This window comes from Triturus cristatus, chromosome 10 (genome assembly GCF_964204655.1).
Source record: "Triturus cristatus chromosome 10, aTriCri1.1, whole genome shotgun sequence".
Classification (NCBI taxonomy): Eukaryota; Metazoa; Chordata; class Amphibia; order Caudata; family Salamandridae; genus Triturus; species Triturus cristatus.
Genome location: NC_140593.1, coordinates 132,222,604 through 132,239,681, shown reverse-complemented (window position 1 = coordinate 132,239,681; position 17,078 = coordinate 132,222,604). Strand labels below are relative to the sequence as shown.

General features: G+C 44.4%; 1 protein-coding gene across 5 annotated transcripts in view; it reads right to left on the bottom strand.

The window, feature by feature from the left end:
- Positions 1-17,078, bottom strand: part of NOD1 (nucleotide binding oligomerization domain containing 1) — a 559,036-nt gene that overhangs the window by 368,114 nt on the left and 173,844 nt on the right. For 4 of the 5 annotated variants that reach the window (XR_014970015.1, XR_014970014.1, XM_085630630.1 and 1 more), the window contains exons 2-3: positions 15,090-15,418; positions 1,113-1,287 (exon numbers count right to left, since the gene is read on the bottom strand). Coding sequence is in view for 3 of the 5 variants with exons in the window: in XM_085630630.1 (XP_085486756.1) it covers positions 1,113-1,287; positions 15,090-15,305 (391 nt within the window). In the remaining 2 variants the exon portion in view is untranslated. Of the gene's footprint in view, positions 1-1,112; positions 1,288-15,089; positions 15,455-17,078 lie in introns of those variants that run through there. The other variant, XM_085630629.1, reaches the window with a different exon arrangement.

Here is a 17,078-nt window from a genome sequence, read left to right as displayed (position 1 = left end):
ATGCCATATACCTCATGCGAGGACCTAGCTGCATGAGCAGACATCTAAGGCCATTCTTAGATATTATATGTGCCCAGAAAAGCCATCCTGAGTATATGGTCCAGAAACTGGTCATTATCAGTTTCCTAGCACCATAATGGCTTTACTGGATCCTGGGATGTTTGGCATCAAACATCTCAGAATAATAAACCTGCACTGATTCCAGTATCAGAGTTATCATTCCATGCACTTGGGGGTCCCTTCTAGAGGGGACCCCTGAACCAAACCAACCACTGGTGTGCCCACCTCAGGTGGGGTAAGCGAGGTGAAGCCCGCTCTTCAGTGCTCGCCATCTTACAGATGGCATCCACCCCTTAATCAGGGTCAGGGATTGTGCCCACTCCCCCACGTGGGATGATCACACTAAGGGTGTAGTCACCCTAAAGATAGTATCCCATTGGCTACCACCTCAAGACCCCTAAACAATCTTGAACTGAATTATGGCTAGGTCGATTTCCGATCCCTGTGCAATCAGGAATTTGCAAAGGTATCGAAATTCAGAGTTGTGTGATATTGTCGGGCTCCTACTGTTTTCCCTGACAGAGCTCGACAGGCCAAACCTGAAAACATTTATTGAAAGAAAGGCCTGGAAAAAGTCAAAACATTCAGAATTTGAGGCCTAAATACTGATCCTGCATGATATGCTTAATTTTGAAATTCAAAACTACACATAGTAAATATTTACTACACCCAGTAAATATTCCACCCCTCTGTTATAGAATATAAGCCTTCGTGCAATGGCAGGCCCATCATCATTTTGGAAGTACACACCGTATTATGAGAGCTGGGAAAAGTAGTCTGGTGCGTGGGTAGGGTTTGCCCACAGTTCAATAAAATATATAAAGCAGAGGCCCTCATTTAGAGCATACTGGGCCATTTGCTAAAATACCACTTTTCTGATAATTGCACTGCTCCCACCTGTAATCATGTAATTACTGCAAATTTAGATTTAAACAGGTAGCAATGTGTGGAAACAGTGTTTTTGAATTGTTTACTCATTTAAAACTCTGAGCTGAAATGAAATAAAATCCAAAAAGTAATTTGTAGGTTTGATTTTGACCACATGTATTTACCAGGGTCCGTGTTGACCACCGACTTGTTCTGCATCTGTGGTGAAGGGTGGTAGCCGATTTCTTTCAGCCAGGGTTGTAGATCGAAGTAGGCATCGGGCACCTTCTCCAGGATGTAGATGAAGTACTCCGAGGCCTCCTCCCCTTTGCTTTGAACTTGGTCCATGATCTTACGCACCTGGAGGGAAAGTCATGAAGAGTATTAACCACCCAGCGTGTGGGCCAGCCCTAGGAAAGCCAATGTATTAATCATCGCGAGAGGCAACTTGAACCTTGGCATCGGGGTATAATCACTATGTTTCTCTCCTAACAACTCTATTTTAAAATAATGCACTCACTTTTTAATGCACTGTACTAGTTCTCGGTGTGATCATCGACTCAAGAAACATACGATCTGTTCTTTCACTTTCTGGCGCTCCCACGTTGACTCAATTGAGAAAGTTTTCCCTAGAAGATAGTCTCTATGATCAAGAGACATATCATTCAACTGGGAGGATGACCACATGAGAATACTGATCACGCAGACAATTGATGGGAATCCAAGCTCTGCTCAAGGGTCCTTTGTCCTTTACAATACTCCTGTTTTTTCACTCCTCTTCCTTATATTCTTTGGCATTTAGTGGCCCTTTTGCGAGACCCCCAGTTCATTGTGTTATTGATATATAATCACTATGTGCCCAAAGCAGCTTGGAAAAAAATGGCTATATTAATCAAACTTACTTGGGAGACATCATGGCAGAGGGTTCCCAGTAATCCTTTAAATGTCTGTACATAGTGTTACTTTATGTTTATTATTCATAAAGTGCACGCAGATTAGGTTCTAGGTACATTCAAGAATAAGACATACAAAATAAAAATATATACTTTAAGAAAAAAACAAAATAAACCAGGTATACAATTCTTGCAAAAACACAAACAGGGCAATAGTCACATAGTATAAAAGAATACAAAAAGTTATTGAAATTTATTAACAGAAAAAGGAAAATAAAATTGGGCAATCTCTCTGATGAAGACCAACAAAGGAGAAGAAGGCCTTGCAGGCCATTATTTACCGTCACCCACCGTCTCAGGTTGTAAGCAGATGCTGTTTTAGTACAAGAAGAACCGAATACCTTTCCTCTTCCTCCTCCTCCTCATCTCGCATTAATATTTTACCCGGATGATGTTTTGAGACCAAGCACTGAGCCCAGCATGCAGCAGGTCTATGCAAATTGAGGTTATTTCCAAACGACTGGAGTCAGTGTTTTAGGTTCTTAGTCGCGGCTGATAAACCCCAGTGGGGTTTTTAGTGGAATTTAGAGACTGCGCTCCTCATGGCACGACTGCGCTCCAGCAAAAAACCTAAGGTGGCGGTAGCAGAGCAGCGGCTGTTTCACACCTCTTACACACTGAACAAAAACAAAACAAGAATGGCAAGGCTGGTTTGTCTGGTGTGGGCAGCATTATTACTATCACCTTGTTGGTTTTGCTGTAGGCGGGTATGCTAGATGTGGTTCATTATATACTAATCATGATGTAAATAGGTGAACTGATGCTTGGATTTTTCATATGTTGGTCACCATTTGGGGCTTAACAATAGTGTAATTTGCTTAAATATTTTTACTAAGTACTCTAAACAAAATCCCTTGTAGGCACAGGTATCTATCATTACCTAGTTTAAATATTAAGCACATAGTGACCAAGCATGCAGGGGCACTGTGGCACAAAGATGGTTGTGTCGGGGGCTACCCTGAACAGGGTGGCCCCCCTTTACATCTCAAGTGGCCTTTAGTGCAAACTTTTTACTTTCACTTCAAGTTTCCTTGGTGTTCTATGCATGCACTCGTAGTAGTTCTAGGGTTGGTTGTTTTGCACACAGGATATGGAGAATTACTTATTCAAACTAGGAATCTCTGGTGCCTTTTGTGGCATACCTTTCCTTCGGGTTACTCTTTTGCTATGCAGCCTCGCGTCACAAGGGTTTTAGTTTAGTTACATGTGCCCTGGTCCCTCGAAGACTTAAAGACATTGGTGCAATCCCTAGTCCTCTCCAAGTTGTACTAAGGTAACGCTACGATCAGGGGTGCCAAAAAACACACCTCATACCTTTGAAAGCTACACTCCAGCCATAAGACAGAATACTGGGGAGAGTTGCTCTGACCACATCACTCCCATGCTCAAGAAACTCAACTGGCAATGGTTTGAAGCAAGATGTATATTCCAAACTGCCTGCATAACCACAAAGCTCTCTATACTGAAAAAACAATCTATCTGTCAAAATCTGGCCAAAAGAGACCTCTCCGAAGCTCTAACACTCTACTCCTGATTCCGCCCAAACTCAAGAAAGAAACATCTCGAACCTGCTCCTTCTCTAGGAACGCTCCTAGAATCTGGATCTCTCTGCCACAGAATTTGAGTGACAATCAATCATTCCCTCACTTAAGGAATAAACTTAAACTTCTTACCAAATAATACCTAAACCCTCCCCCCTAAATCACATGACTGACCTCATGCTCCCACCTTGCACGCTCCAAATAAATCTGAGTGTCACTACCGCAGGGATAAAACTGTGCGGCTACTCTCCGCAACTCAGTAGTACCCTACTTTAACTACCTCAGAAATATTTCATCAACATCTCCCACTGTGTATTGTATTCTTCTTTTATATATGAATACTATGTATTTTTATTTACTTCAAATGTAACTCATGTAATTGCTGCTGTGCTAGCTCTGTTCATCTATTCTCTCCAAATATATAACACCCTACCTTACCAACCTCCGAACTATTGCGTTCACATATCCTACCATATATTGTATTCTACTTTTATATACCGTCACTATGTATTTGCATTTACTTCACATGTATCTCATGTAACTGCTGCTGTGATTTCTTCCACCTGCATTGCTGTGGTGAACCTTCCACCTGCTGGGTCTTAAGAGTTCCTTTCAGTGCATAGTGATTAGAATCTTTCACCCGCATTGCCTGGTGAACTTTCCTCCTGCAGGATCATAAGAGTTCCTTTCACGCTCACAGTGACTAGAATCTTCCACAAGCATTTCTGTAGTGAACCTTCCACCTGTGAGGTCAAATAGTTCCTATCACGCGCATAGTGATTAGAATCTTTCACTCGCATTGCTGTTGTGAACCTTCCACCTGCAGGGTCATAGAGTGCCCATCACATGCATAGTGATTAGAATCTTTCGCCTGCAGTGCCGTGGTGAACCTTCCACCTGCAGGGTCATAAGAGTTCTTTTCACTGTATAGTGATTAGAATCTTTCACCCGCATTGCCGTGGTGAGCCACGTCAGCCTTCCACCTGCCGAGTCATAGAGCTCCTATCACACGCATAGTGATTAGAATCTTTCACCCGCATTGCCGTGGTGAACCTACCACCTGCAGGATCATAAGAGTTTCTTTCACGCAGATAGTGATTAGAATCTTTCACTTGCATTGTCGTGTTGAGCCACTTCAGCCTTCCACCTGCAGGGTCATAGAGTTCCTTTCACCTGCATAGTGATTAGAATTTTTCACCCGCATTGCCGTGGTGAGCCTTCCACATGCAGGTTCATAGAGCTCCTATCACACGCATAGTGATTAGAATCTTTCACCCGCATTGCCGTGGTGAACCTTCCACCTGCAGGATCATAAGAGTTCCTTTCACGTGCATAGTGATTAGAATCTTTCAGCTGCATTGCCGTGGTTAACCTTCCACCTGCAGGGTCATAAGAGTTCCTTTCAGTGCATAGTGATTAGAATCTTTCACCCGCATTGCCATGGTGAACCTTCCACCTGCAGGATCATAAGAGTTTCTTTTACGCAGATAGTGCTTAGAATCTTTCACCCGCATTGCGGTGGTGAACCTTCCACCTGCAGGGTCATAGATTTCCTTTCACCTGCATAGTGATTAGAATCTTTCACCTGCACTGCTGTGGTGAACTTTCCACCTGTAGGGTCATAGAGTTCCTTTCAGTGAATAGTGATTCGAATCTTTCACCCGCATTGCCGTGGTGAACCTTCCACCTGCAGGATCATAAGAGTTTCTTTTACGCAGATAGTGCTTAGAATCTTTCACCCGCATTGCGGTGGTGAACCTTCCACCTGCAGGGTCATAGATTTCCTTTCACCTGCATAGTGATTAGAATCTTTCACCTGCACTGCTGTGATGAACTTTCCACCTGTAGGGTCATAGAGTTCCTTTCAGTGCATAGTGATTAGAATCTTTCACCCGCATTGCCTTGGTGACCCTTCCACCTGCAGGGTCATAGAGCTATCACGCGCATAGTGATTAGAATCCTTCACCCGCATTGCTGTAGTGAACCTTCCAACTGCTGGGTCATAAAAGTTCCTATCACGCGCATAGTGATTAGAATCTTTCACCCACACTGAAGTAGTCAGCCTTCCACCTGCAGGATCATAAGAGTTCCTGTCAGTGCACAGTGATTAGAATCTTTCACCCACATTGCCGTGGTGAACCTTCCACCTGCAGGGTCATAGAGCTCCTTTCACCTGCATAGTGATTAAAATCTTTAACCTGCACTGCTGTGGTGAACTTTCCATCTGTAGGGTCATAGAGTTCCTTTCAGTGCATAGTGATTAGAATCTTTCATCCGCACTGCCGTGGTGAACTTTCCACCTGCAGGGTAATAGAGATCCTTTCAAATACATAGTGATTACAATCTTTCACCCGCATTTCCGTGGTGAACCTTCCACCTGCAGGATCATAAGAGTTCCATTCATGTGCATAGTGATTAGAATCTATCACCCGCATTGCCGTGGTGAGCCTTCCACATGCAGGGACATAGAGCTCCTACGAAACGCATAGTGATTAGAATCTTTCACCAGCATTGCCGTGGTAAACATTCCACCTGCAGGGTCATAGAGATCCTTTCACACACATAGGGCCAGATGTATCAAAGGGTTTTGCCCATTCTGTGTCTATGGGGAAATGTGTTGATACATATGACCCATAGTGATTAGAATCTTTCACCCGCATTGACGTGGTGAACCTTCCACCTGCAGGATCATAAGAGTTCCATTCACGTGCATAGTGATTAAAATCTATCACCCGCATTGCCCTGGTGAGCCTTCCACATGCAGGGTCATAGAGCTTCTATCAAACGCATAGTGATTAGAATCTTTCATCCGCATTGCCGTGGTAAACATTCCACCTGCAGGGTCATAGAGATCCTTCCACACACATAGTGATTAGAATCTTTCACCCGCATTGATGTGGTGAACCTTCCACTTGCTGGGTCATAAATGTTCCTATCACGTGCATAGTGATTACAATCTTTCACCAGCATTGCCTGGTGAACCTTCCTCCTGCAGGATCATAATAGTTCCATTTACATGCATAGTGATTAGAATCTATCACCCGCATTGCCATGGTGAACCTTCCACCTGCAGGGTCATAGAGTTCCTTTCACCTGCATAGTGCTCATTGCCATGGTGAACCTTGCACCTGCAGGGTCATAGAGCTCCTATTACGCGCAGAGTGATTAGAATCTTTCACCAGCATTGCCTGGTGAACCTTCCTCCTGCAGGATCATAAGAGTGCCATTTACATGCACAGTGATTAGAATCTATCACCCGCATTGCCATGGTGAACCTTCCACCTGCAGGGTCATAGAGCTCCTATTACGTGCAGAGTGATTAGAATCTATCACCCGCATTGCCGTGGTAAACATTCCACCTGCAGGGTCATAGAGATCCTTTCACACACATAGTGATTAGAATCTTTCACCCGCATTGACATGGTGAACCTTCCACCTGCAGGATCATAAGAGTTCCATTCACGTGCATAGTGATTAGAATCCATCACCCGCATTGCCCTGGTGAGCCTTCCACATGCAGGGTCATAGAGCTCCTATCAAACGCATAGTGATTAGAATCTTTCACCCGCACTGCCGTGGTGAACCTTCCACCTGCAGGGTCACAGAGTTCCTTTCACCTGCATAGTGAGCATTGCCGTGGTGAACCTTGCACCTGTAGGGTCATAGAACTCCTATTACGGGCAGAGTGATTAGAATCCTTAACTTGCATTACCTGGTGAACCTTCCACCTGCAGGGTCATAGAGTTCCTTTCAGCGCATAGTGATTAGAATCTTTCACCCGCATTGCCGTGGTGAGCCTTCCACATGCAGGTTCATAGAGCTCCTATCACACGCATAGTGATTAGAATCTTTCACCCGCATTGCCATGGTGAACCTTCCACCTGCAGGGTCATAGAGCTCCTATTACGCGCAGAGTGATTAGAATCTTTCACCCGCATTGCCGTGGTGAACCTTCCACCTGCGAGGTCAAAGAGTTATTTTCAGTGCACAGTGATTAGAATCCTTAACTTGCATTACCTGGTGAACCTTCCACCTGCAGGGTCATAGAGTTCTTTTCAGTGCACAGTGATTAGAATCTTACACTTGCATTGTCAACAGCAGAGCCTGTTTCACCTGACGTGGCATGAGAGAGTCATTCCTAATAGAGTTCCTTTCACTCACACAGTGGTGAAGTGCATTGCAGCTGCATGGTCACCGGTCAGACCAGTATTACGCCTGCATGGCAGAAGAGTTTATTCAACAAACAGGGTAGTTTAGAGCATCTTACAGCATGGCCACAGGGGCCATTTAGCTGCAGGGTTCACTTAACGTACACAATAGTGGTACATAGCTCACCTTACTTAATGCTAGGAGCCTTTCACATTCCTAGTGATATACGTTTGGTGACTTACTTCCAGTTAGACAGCCTTTCATCTGCGGAGTTTTGTTCACTTACATAAAGGCACAGACACGTTGTGCTGCAGAGTCACAGACAACCCCTTACCTGCATGCTGCTAGGAGTTCTTCTCCTTACATTCAAATGGACAGCCTTTCTCCTGATCTGGTGGGAGAGAGCTTTTCCCTTGCATAAACAGTTTGGGCACTATTGTGCGTGAGTTAGTGGTCGAGACAGCATGTCTTCTGCATGGTGGCATAAGGCCTTTTACATTGTGGCAGTGAACCTTTGATCTTCACGGTAACAAAAAACCTTCAACTTCTGTCGTGGCAGCAAGCCTTTCATCCTCGTGGTGACAGATAGCCTTTCACTTTCATCGTGGCAGAGAGCCTTCCATCTGTGCAGCGGCAGCATGCCTTTCATTTACATTGTGTCATTGAGGCTTTGAGCTGCATAGTGACGGAAGGCCTTTCACCTAAAGCAGAGTCCTTCATCTGCGCAGGGGCAAATGCCATTGACATCTATCGTGACAGTGAGCCTTTCATCTGTGTAGTGGTAAATGCCTTTCCCTTACATCGTGACAGTGAGCCTGTCATCTGCATAGTGGTAAATGCCTTTCACTTACATCGTGACAGTGAGCCTTTCATCTGCGTAGTGGTAAATGCCTTTCCCTTATATTGTGACAGTGAGCCTTTCATCTGCGTAGTGGTAAATGCCTTTCCCTTACATCGTGACAGTGAGCCTTTCATCTGCGTAGTGGTAAATGCCTTTCCCTTACATCGTGACAGTGAGCCTGTCATCTGCGAAGTGGGCGAATGCCTTTCCCTTACATCGTGACAGTGAGCCTTTCATCTGCGTAGTGGTAAATGCCTTTCCCTTACATTGTGACAGTGAGCCTTTCATCTGCGTAGTGGTAAATGCCTTTCCCTTACATCATGACAGTGAGCCTTTCATCTGCGAAGTGGGCGAATGCCTTTCACTTACATCGTGACAGTGAGCCTGTCATCTGCGAAGTGGGCGAATGCCTTTCCCTTACATCGTGACAGTGAGCCTTTCATCTGCGTAGTGGTAAATGCCTTTCCCTTACATCGTGACAGTGAGCCTTTCATCTGCGTAGTGGTAAATGCCTTTCCCTTACATTGTGACCGTGAGCCTTTCATCTGCGTAGTGGTAAATGTCTTTCCCTTACATCGTGACAGTGAGCCTTTCATCTGCGTAGTGGTAAATGCCTTTCACTTACATCGTGACAGTGAGCCTTTCATCGGCGAAGTGGACGAATGCCTTTCACTTACATCGTGACAGTGAGCCTTTCATCGGCGAAGTGGACGAATGCCTTTCACTTACATCGTGACAGTGAGCCTTTCATCTGCGTAGTAGTAAATGCCTTTCCCTTACATTGTGACCGTGAGCCTTTCATCTGCGTAGTGGTAAATGCCTTTCCCTTACATCGTGACAGTGAGCCTTTCATCTGCGTAGTGGTAAATGCCTTTCACTTACATCGTGACAGTGAGCCTTTCATTGGCGAAGTGGACGAATGCCTTTCCCTTACATCGTGACAGTGAGCCTTTCATCTGTGTAGTGGTAAATGCCTTTCCCTTGCATCGTGACAGTGAGCCTTTCATCTGTGTAGTGGTAAATGCCTTTCACTTGCATCGTGACAGTGAGCCTTTCATCGGCGAAGTGGACGAATGCCTTTCACTTACATCGTGACTATAAGCCTTTCATTTATATATCTGTACAGTGATTGGCACCTACATGGCCAAGGAGATCACTTTTGCATGACTGTAAATGACCCCTAGGGATATATAAGTGGGGTTCCAAAGCCTTCCATATTCAAGGTGTTTGCACAGCACTTTACCTCTCGGACATGGTTCAAGGAATCACCGGACAGTACTGGGTAAGGCTTTGGGTCTGTGTCTTGCTATTGGGTCAAATGGCACCTTTATTTGGTATACGAATAATGCATTCATTGCTAGCTTCCTAATGCTTGACAAGCCATTTGAAAATCATCTGAAGTGGAGGTGTGTGTGACTCCCAAAATGAATGAATTGCACCACAAAACGGTTACATTTTATCTTTGCTTCCTCCAATCAAATGTAGAAGAAGCTCCAGTGAGTGGACCTGCGCTGGGTTAGCCCATGCAGTTAGCAGGAAGGGCACCGCTTATTTCAAAACAAAAAAACAAAAATGATAGGTGCAGAGGCCCAGAATGTTTTCTTAGGATCTTGCCACCACCACCTCGGTTGAATGCTGCCCAATACTAAGGCTGTCTTGTCTTGATTCCAACTCATGGCCCTCAAGATCTGGCTGTTCAAATAAGACTCCGGGACATGCAAGCGCCTGGATACCCTATTGGGTGATTAGCGGCACTTTATAAATCCTGATTGATTTCTTCTTACACCCTAGAATCTCTCTCCCTAACTTTCTCTTGTGTGTTCTTTTTCATCCATGCCTTATCCCTGTTTTTCACTGGTTTGATTTCTTTCTACCTCAATTTCTTCTGGAATGATACTCGCCGTAAAGCACTTCAATGCCTCGCCAGGCTTAGTAAGCGCTATATAAATGTAATAACAAACAATATAAGGAATAGACTCATACTTGAGGACTGTGAACATGTGTAGATCATGACTCAGAACCAATCGCATTCCAGTGTTCATCCGGATAGCATCTGCATTTCATTTTCCAATTAGATGGCCTCCAGGAACAGAGGCACCTTTGAAGGCTCGCGTCAAGCCATCGACACACTGAAAGCTCCAATAGCCAATTTCAATGGTAAAACATAAAAGTTCAATATCTAATTTCAATGGTAAAACATAAAATATTTGTTTTAAAAGTCCTAGGAGAAGAGCAAGGGCAGAAACTGCCCTTGAGTGCTTGACAAATGAGGCTTGACAGTGAGTAATTGTGACTCACTCAACCTGCAGAAAGGACCACCTTTAAAGGAGGGAATGTGCTGAGGTGAGGGGAATGACAGTGAAGTTTACTCTGAGCACAGCCGAGGTAACTTGTGTTTCGCAGATTCCATTTACTGCCTGCGGAAAACTACCACTTGGGCTCCTTAGGGGGAATCAAACATGTTTATATATATCCTGGGGGATATCTGGGTGCGCGCGGTATCCAGGGATTTCCTAGAGGATGATATCAAACGCTACTGTCTGTTACTGTTAAGAGTTTTTTAAAATGTCATATTTTTTGAGTGATAAATACTATTGAGAATTAATTACTTTTATGTTGGACCCATTACGCAATAGATGAATTATTTTGAAAGCACTTAAAATGGGTTCACGGCTCGATCCCTGGTTCCGGCAGCAGCTCAGCACCATGTGACTCTGGGCAATAGCTCCCTTAATCTTCCCGACGGCCCACAGCGCCTTGAGACCCTTAGGGCCGATTAGTTTGCGTTTTAAAAATGCCTGGTTATTTTGTTTAATGTTTCATATTTTGTTCAAAAACTCTCCGAATGGCAGGCTAAGATAGGGCATTAAACCCTAAAACCCTACAAATATGGACAACTGGAGGGCACAGGGGCCTTGAACTGTAGACTGTGCAATGACACACTCGAACCATTGTTGCATGTAGTCTGTAAACAAACTGAATGACCAGAGGCACTATTGGCTAACTCGAGTATTTCGAATTCTAGGAATCGGGCAATGTGAGGATTCGAGAGCAGCATGTCTAAGGGCGCACATGCCCAGCTCACTGCAAGATGTGTCAGATTCCTGAAGGAGGCCTGCAAAGTTATGAGCAAGAACGCCTTGCGGGCGCCTAACCTTTCATCTCAGGGTTCCTGCACTTTATTTTATACCTCTGCACTTTTAACAGTATTTATCTAACTATCTGGATTATTGTTCAAACAAATAAGACGGAGGCCTAATGTGATAGCCCTAGCCAGCACAATGCACTTTAGGCTCGTACAATATGCCCTTTTGTTTGCCCATTGAGTCAATTTTAGATGTAGCGCTTACTACAACTTTAAATGACGTATTCATCATGTTGCAATTAAAGGCTAAAGCCTGTGCGATAGGACTAGTCAGCAGAATGCGCTTTACCCGCCTACGACGCGGAGAGCTCAGGCCCCTTTCTTTGCACATGGAATTGCATTTTTAGACGCAGTGTTCATCATGTCTCTACTCAAGAGTGAAGCTTGTGTGTGGCTTGCTTATGCTGCACGCTGAGCCAACTTTTAGATGCAGTGCTTATTATGTCTCAAATTGAGAGCGAAGCTTGCGTGTTCCAGCTTTTGTTACCATTATGCACTTAGTGCTTTTAAATAACATATTTTTTTTACTATTTCTGCATAAGGAATTAATGCCTGATGAAGTGTTTATTAAGTCTCTTTCAATTATGAAGTTTGTGTGTTCCCCGTTTGTTTTATGCCAAAATTGCTATGGTTTCAATTAACCATGGTTTCAATTAATTTTTATTGTTTAGTTAATGTAATTAACTAAACAATAAAATGTACTTTACCTTACCTCCAGATGACAGTGAAGTAGAAAAGCATCCGAGCCCCTTAATCAGAATAATTTCCCCCTGCAGTATTCTTGTGGTACTTTTCCGAATAGGCCTGGGTCAAACTTTCGGTACACCAGCGCTCTCTCGTCATTTTGCATTATGCTTGTTTCGCAAAATTGTTGAAATTACACAATTATGCCACGTCACATAATTTTGCGCTGTTTGTGGAACAAAGTTGGCGCATGAGACCAATGTGAATGACTAGAACGCATAAGGCCACTGTTTGTGGTCCTTGTGATTTGGACTTTTTTTTTAATCCCAAAAAGTGTCCTTTCATCAATCTAAGCAAAAACAAAGAGCCGCCAGTATTAAATGTGCAAAGTGACTTGTAATTTAGTGTCATTTTCCTTTAATTACCTATAATTACACAAAAGCAAACTACGCAAATTTTCCACACCCCTAATTCAAATAGGTGCGGCCCCTTCATCAACCCCCATCTTTGGGGGAAATCCAGAGTTTCTTTTCACGCCTTGTTCTCTGATCCTGAGGGGTGGGTCCGCCGGGCAGGGGAATTAACACTACAGGGATAGATGTGGAATCAGAGCAGCCCTGGTATATGTTGCATGCCCGCCCCATACCACAGTGAACCAGTGCCACCCTCTGCTGAGGTGTTCACGGGCGGACCATCTCCCCGCAACAAAACCTTGGATATATGAGTCCAGACGTCCCGGGCATGCATCCTTGTCTGCTACAGTACCCAGGAGCATTATTTCTCCTGTGGTGCTTCCAAGAGGGCCCACGTTGCCACAGTCCACTGCCCGCTCATGCATCCCTGATACCCCAGCCTTGTTTAGCCTTAATCTGTGGATCTCTGCTCTTGCGTCTTAGCTATCGGGCCAATCTGAGCTCTTTTTTGTTTCAAAAGAAATTGGTCTGGGTGCATAGATCTAACACACACCTACTGGCAATCAGCAAGCTCACCTTGTTTACATGAACCCACAAGGTATTCAATGATGCATGCAATAGACAACCGGTGCCAACTGGGCACTGAGTGGCTCTGAGCCAGATTATTTACTTGGTCTAGATTTGGATCCAACCTGGCGGAGGCTAAACGATCGCCAACCTTTTATGCAATAAGAGCTCATTATGGTCAATGGAAATCATATTTTGTCCTTGCCTATTGATATCACATCTGAGGTGACAATTTATTGGGAGTAGTTAGCGGAATGAACCGGACGACCCCCTTTCAATTTCGAGCTGATTGTTTAGAAGCAAAGTTCGTATTTGCCCTGATGAAGTTCTTCTAAGAGAACGAAACGCGTTGGCTGCTTGATGTACATTTTCAAATTTGGAGAAGAATAAAGAATGTTGAGTACTTTCAATACTGGACGGACATTTGTAATATCATTTTGTTTGGACATTGCAATTGGGTGGTGCAACCTACAGTTGGTAAAATGTATGTTGGTTAGTTTAACCGCCCCAGAGGAACGGCAGGGGCAGTGGAGTTGCACACAGAGTGAGCATAAGGCTCTGTTTTTTGTTTAGAACTTGGAGGGATATTTTGTAAGGTCTTATATTTGTTCTTACTTAGTGGGAGGTGCATCACAAACCTTGGGTGTTTGTATGAGTTAGCTGTTCCCTTGTTGTTTCGGACTCAATTGAAATCATGCCGAGCTTCTAATACTAGGAGTGGTGTATCGGTGACCACATCGGACAAGAGTACATTAGTCGCAACCCGTATGCAGATTGCTAGTGGTCGTCACCTCCGTTCATCAGGCGCGGTTGCCAGCAGTAAAGTAAAAAAGGCTTTGTCAATGTGGAACGCCTCTTTGTGGGTAAGACATAAGTGTCACAAGTCAATGCCTCCGGCACAAATGTATTAATATTAGTAATGTCTCCCCAGAATGATTTATCATTGAAATGTAAGATTTAAATATAACATGGATATTAATTTATTTTCCTTCAAACATAAGTTCATGAGTTCTGAAAATGCGCATATTTTTGAATGGATACATATGTTAATTCAATCAAGCAAAAACGTGTAATTTAGCAGCCTGGGGTGCACACAGGAGAGCTACTCACAGGTAGCTGGAAAGCTACCAGGAGCTCACGAGCCACTCCTCGGAGAATCCTTGGCAGAGAGATAAATGCAGATAATGTCTGACTCGCCCTTTGCGGCCCCCGGCACCACATCTGAGAGCTCTGCTCAGAGGCAGCTCGTCCTTATGGGCATAGGAAGGGGCAACAATTGCCCTGGTTTTTTAATTGGTTTTTTATTACACCATCAGTGAATACACTTACATTATTCACTATTAGTGTAATAAAAGACGGAGTACAGTTAGCTGGAAAATGACCCTTCATGGCAGCATAGCTAAGTTAAAAAAAAAAGGTTTCAAATGTTATGTTGCGAGCTTGCGTACAGGTGAGAGTGCTTTTACGTGTGAGAGGGAGTATTTCTATGTGAAATTGGGTGTGTATGTGTAAGCATGTGGTGTAAACACCAGCACTGCTAACTTTGGAAATGGGGAGCGAGGTTCGAGTCTCGGCGTTGACTCAACATCCTGTGATTCTGGGCACATCTGCCCATGCCGACCAAAAATGAACGTGTCCTTGTGTAACGTGACTGGTGCTGCGCTGCGATACCTACCAGTCGAGTAAGCGTTACATAAAACTGCATCAACAAGAAAACAACTAAAAGTGTGCGATGTCACTTCTGCGCCCCCTGGCCTTCTGGTGAATTGACGATCACGGTAAAGAGCGCAAAGTATGCCCTTGAATGGTTCATCAGTGACCTTCAATCCACACAGACGAGATAAGTTAGAAAGAAGAGAACTCGGGTACCTTATCCGCTCGGGTGTGGAACTGGGAGGCGATCTCAGCATCCTCGGAGGAGAAGTACTCATTCTGAAGCAGGTTGTCCAGCAGGCACTGCGCGTTCTTCACCTGGCTGACCAGGAGTTCCCGGTTCACCTTCAGCAGCTGGACGTAGGACCCCGGCCGCGAGCGGTGGGCGTCCAGGAGGCCGTTCGCTTTGGCCCTACCGCCGGGACCCTCCATGGTGCATGAAGCCAACCTCGAGCCGTGCGCCGCTCATCTCCGGAGGGGCGCAGCCTCTCTGACGGGGCGCCGGGGTACCACCACCGTGCCCGGGAGACGTCCTGAGCCGGCGTCTGCAGGAGAATCAGAAAGCAGAACACATTAGGAGGCAGCGGGGCACACGCAGCTTCTTTCAGACAGTAAAATGAAAGTATTATTTCCAAGGGTGGCGCTTCCGAAAAAAGAGCTGCAGCTTGGCGAGAAAACTAGTGGCCCCTCCCTTTCCGTGAAGTCCCCGGCCAGCGATCAGAGATGCTAGGAATGTTACTTATCAGAAGGCAGACGCTTGAGGGGGCGCGCGCCCTGGACCGCCCCCCCCCCTCTGCTGTGTGTGTGGCTGAGTATTAGCCGTGTGTGTGTGGTTCGTGCACTGACTGGAAGGGATTGAAACCTTTAGTGTTCCAAGAGTTTTTAATACCGTTTCAGGGCTAAGAGTAGGGGGGACACGTATTCAGTATTGGAGAGGGAAACAAAAGCGGGCATTGAAAATGGCAGCCCCCGAAAGGGCATTTAATCATGTGCCACGTCTGCTTTCTTTATAACAAGCATTTACAATGCAATGGTCTCGGCATTGGTAAAGTTAGAGCTATTGGCATTGCTCATGACATTATTTTTATGTTTTTGTTATTAAAACATTTAAAGAAACGGCATTGTTATTTACAATGTCAATAGCTTAATTACTCTCAAATGCGAGACCTATTGCATTTGCACCCACACACAGAGCCACCTACACACGCACTGATTAAGCTATTGACATTGTAAATAATAACGCCGTTTCTTTACATGCTTTAAAAAAACATAAACAAAAATAATGTCATGAGCAATGCCAATAGCTCGGATACCTTTGGGTCTTGCCAGCACTATATAAAACGCTTAAATAAAATAAATAAATAAGGTGGTTCTGGCGTTTCTTCGAGTCTCTTTTGGAAATAAGCCTGCGCTTTAAAACAGCCCCAAATAAATAAAACAAAATGTATCTTACCCCAATAAGACAATCCAGTAAGATAGCTTACTGCAACATCTATGGCATACATCCTTAAATGGACAACATGAGAACCATTCTGCTGCAAATCAGCAGGTAAATAAAGTGCCTAGCGCCAGCCATGTCTGTGGGGAGCGATGTACGATTATTAGGCATCAGAATTAAAAAAAAAAACACAAAGAATCTGCTTGTGGTTTTGCATTTCAGCATCAAGCATTGCTACAGGTATAAAAAAAATACAACAAAAAGTACAATTTGGCGGCAACACTTGACAAAATCCTTAGTCCAGTACCCATAAAAGAGTCCAATTTGGTAGGGTGGTTAGTCTTTATGTTAGATAAAAGCGTTTCGTTTATCGGATGGTTGCAAAATAACTAACAAAATGGTGCTGAGGCTACTGGACCAAAATGCATTACATTCACATTGCTACTAGCACCCACGATCGGGACGGAGTTCGGGGATTTAAAAGTGATTTAACACGTAATACATTGAAAACATGCCACTTCATACACAGGAAACTTGACGAGCTAAACTAACATAGCAAACGTTTTTCAACACAACGGGGATCGACACCAAGACACGGCTGGGGCTTTAAGAAGACGTCACCGTCCAACGTGTTACTAAATAATATCAAAATGGGGTAACCCAGTATCCCTCAGAACCTGGGCAGATTATCAAAATAGTACAAACGGTTCTGTCGGGTAAACAATATTGCTTCTAGAAAAAACCTTCATTTGTTTGCATATACGAAC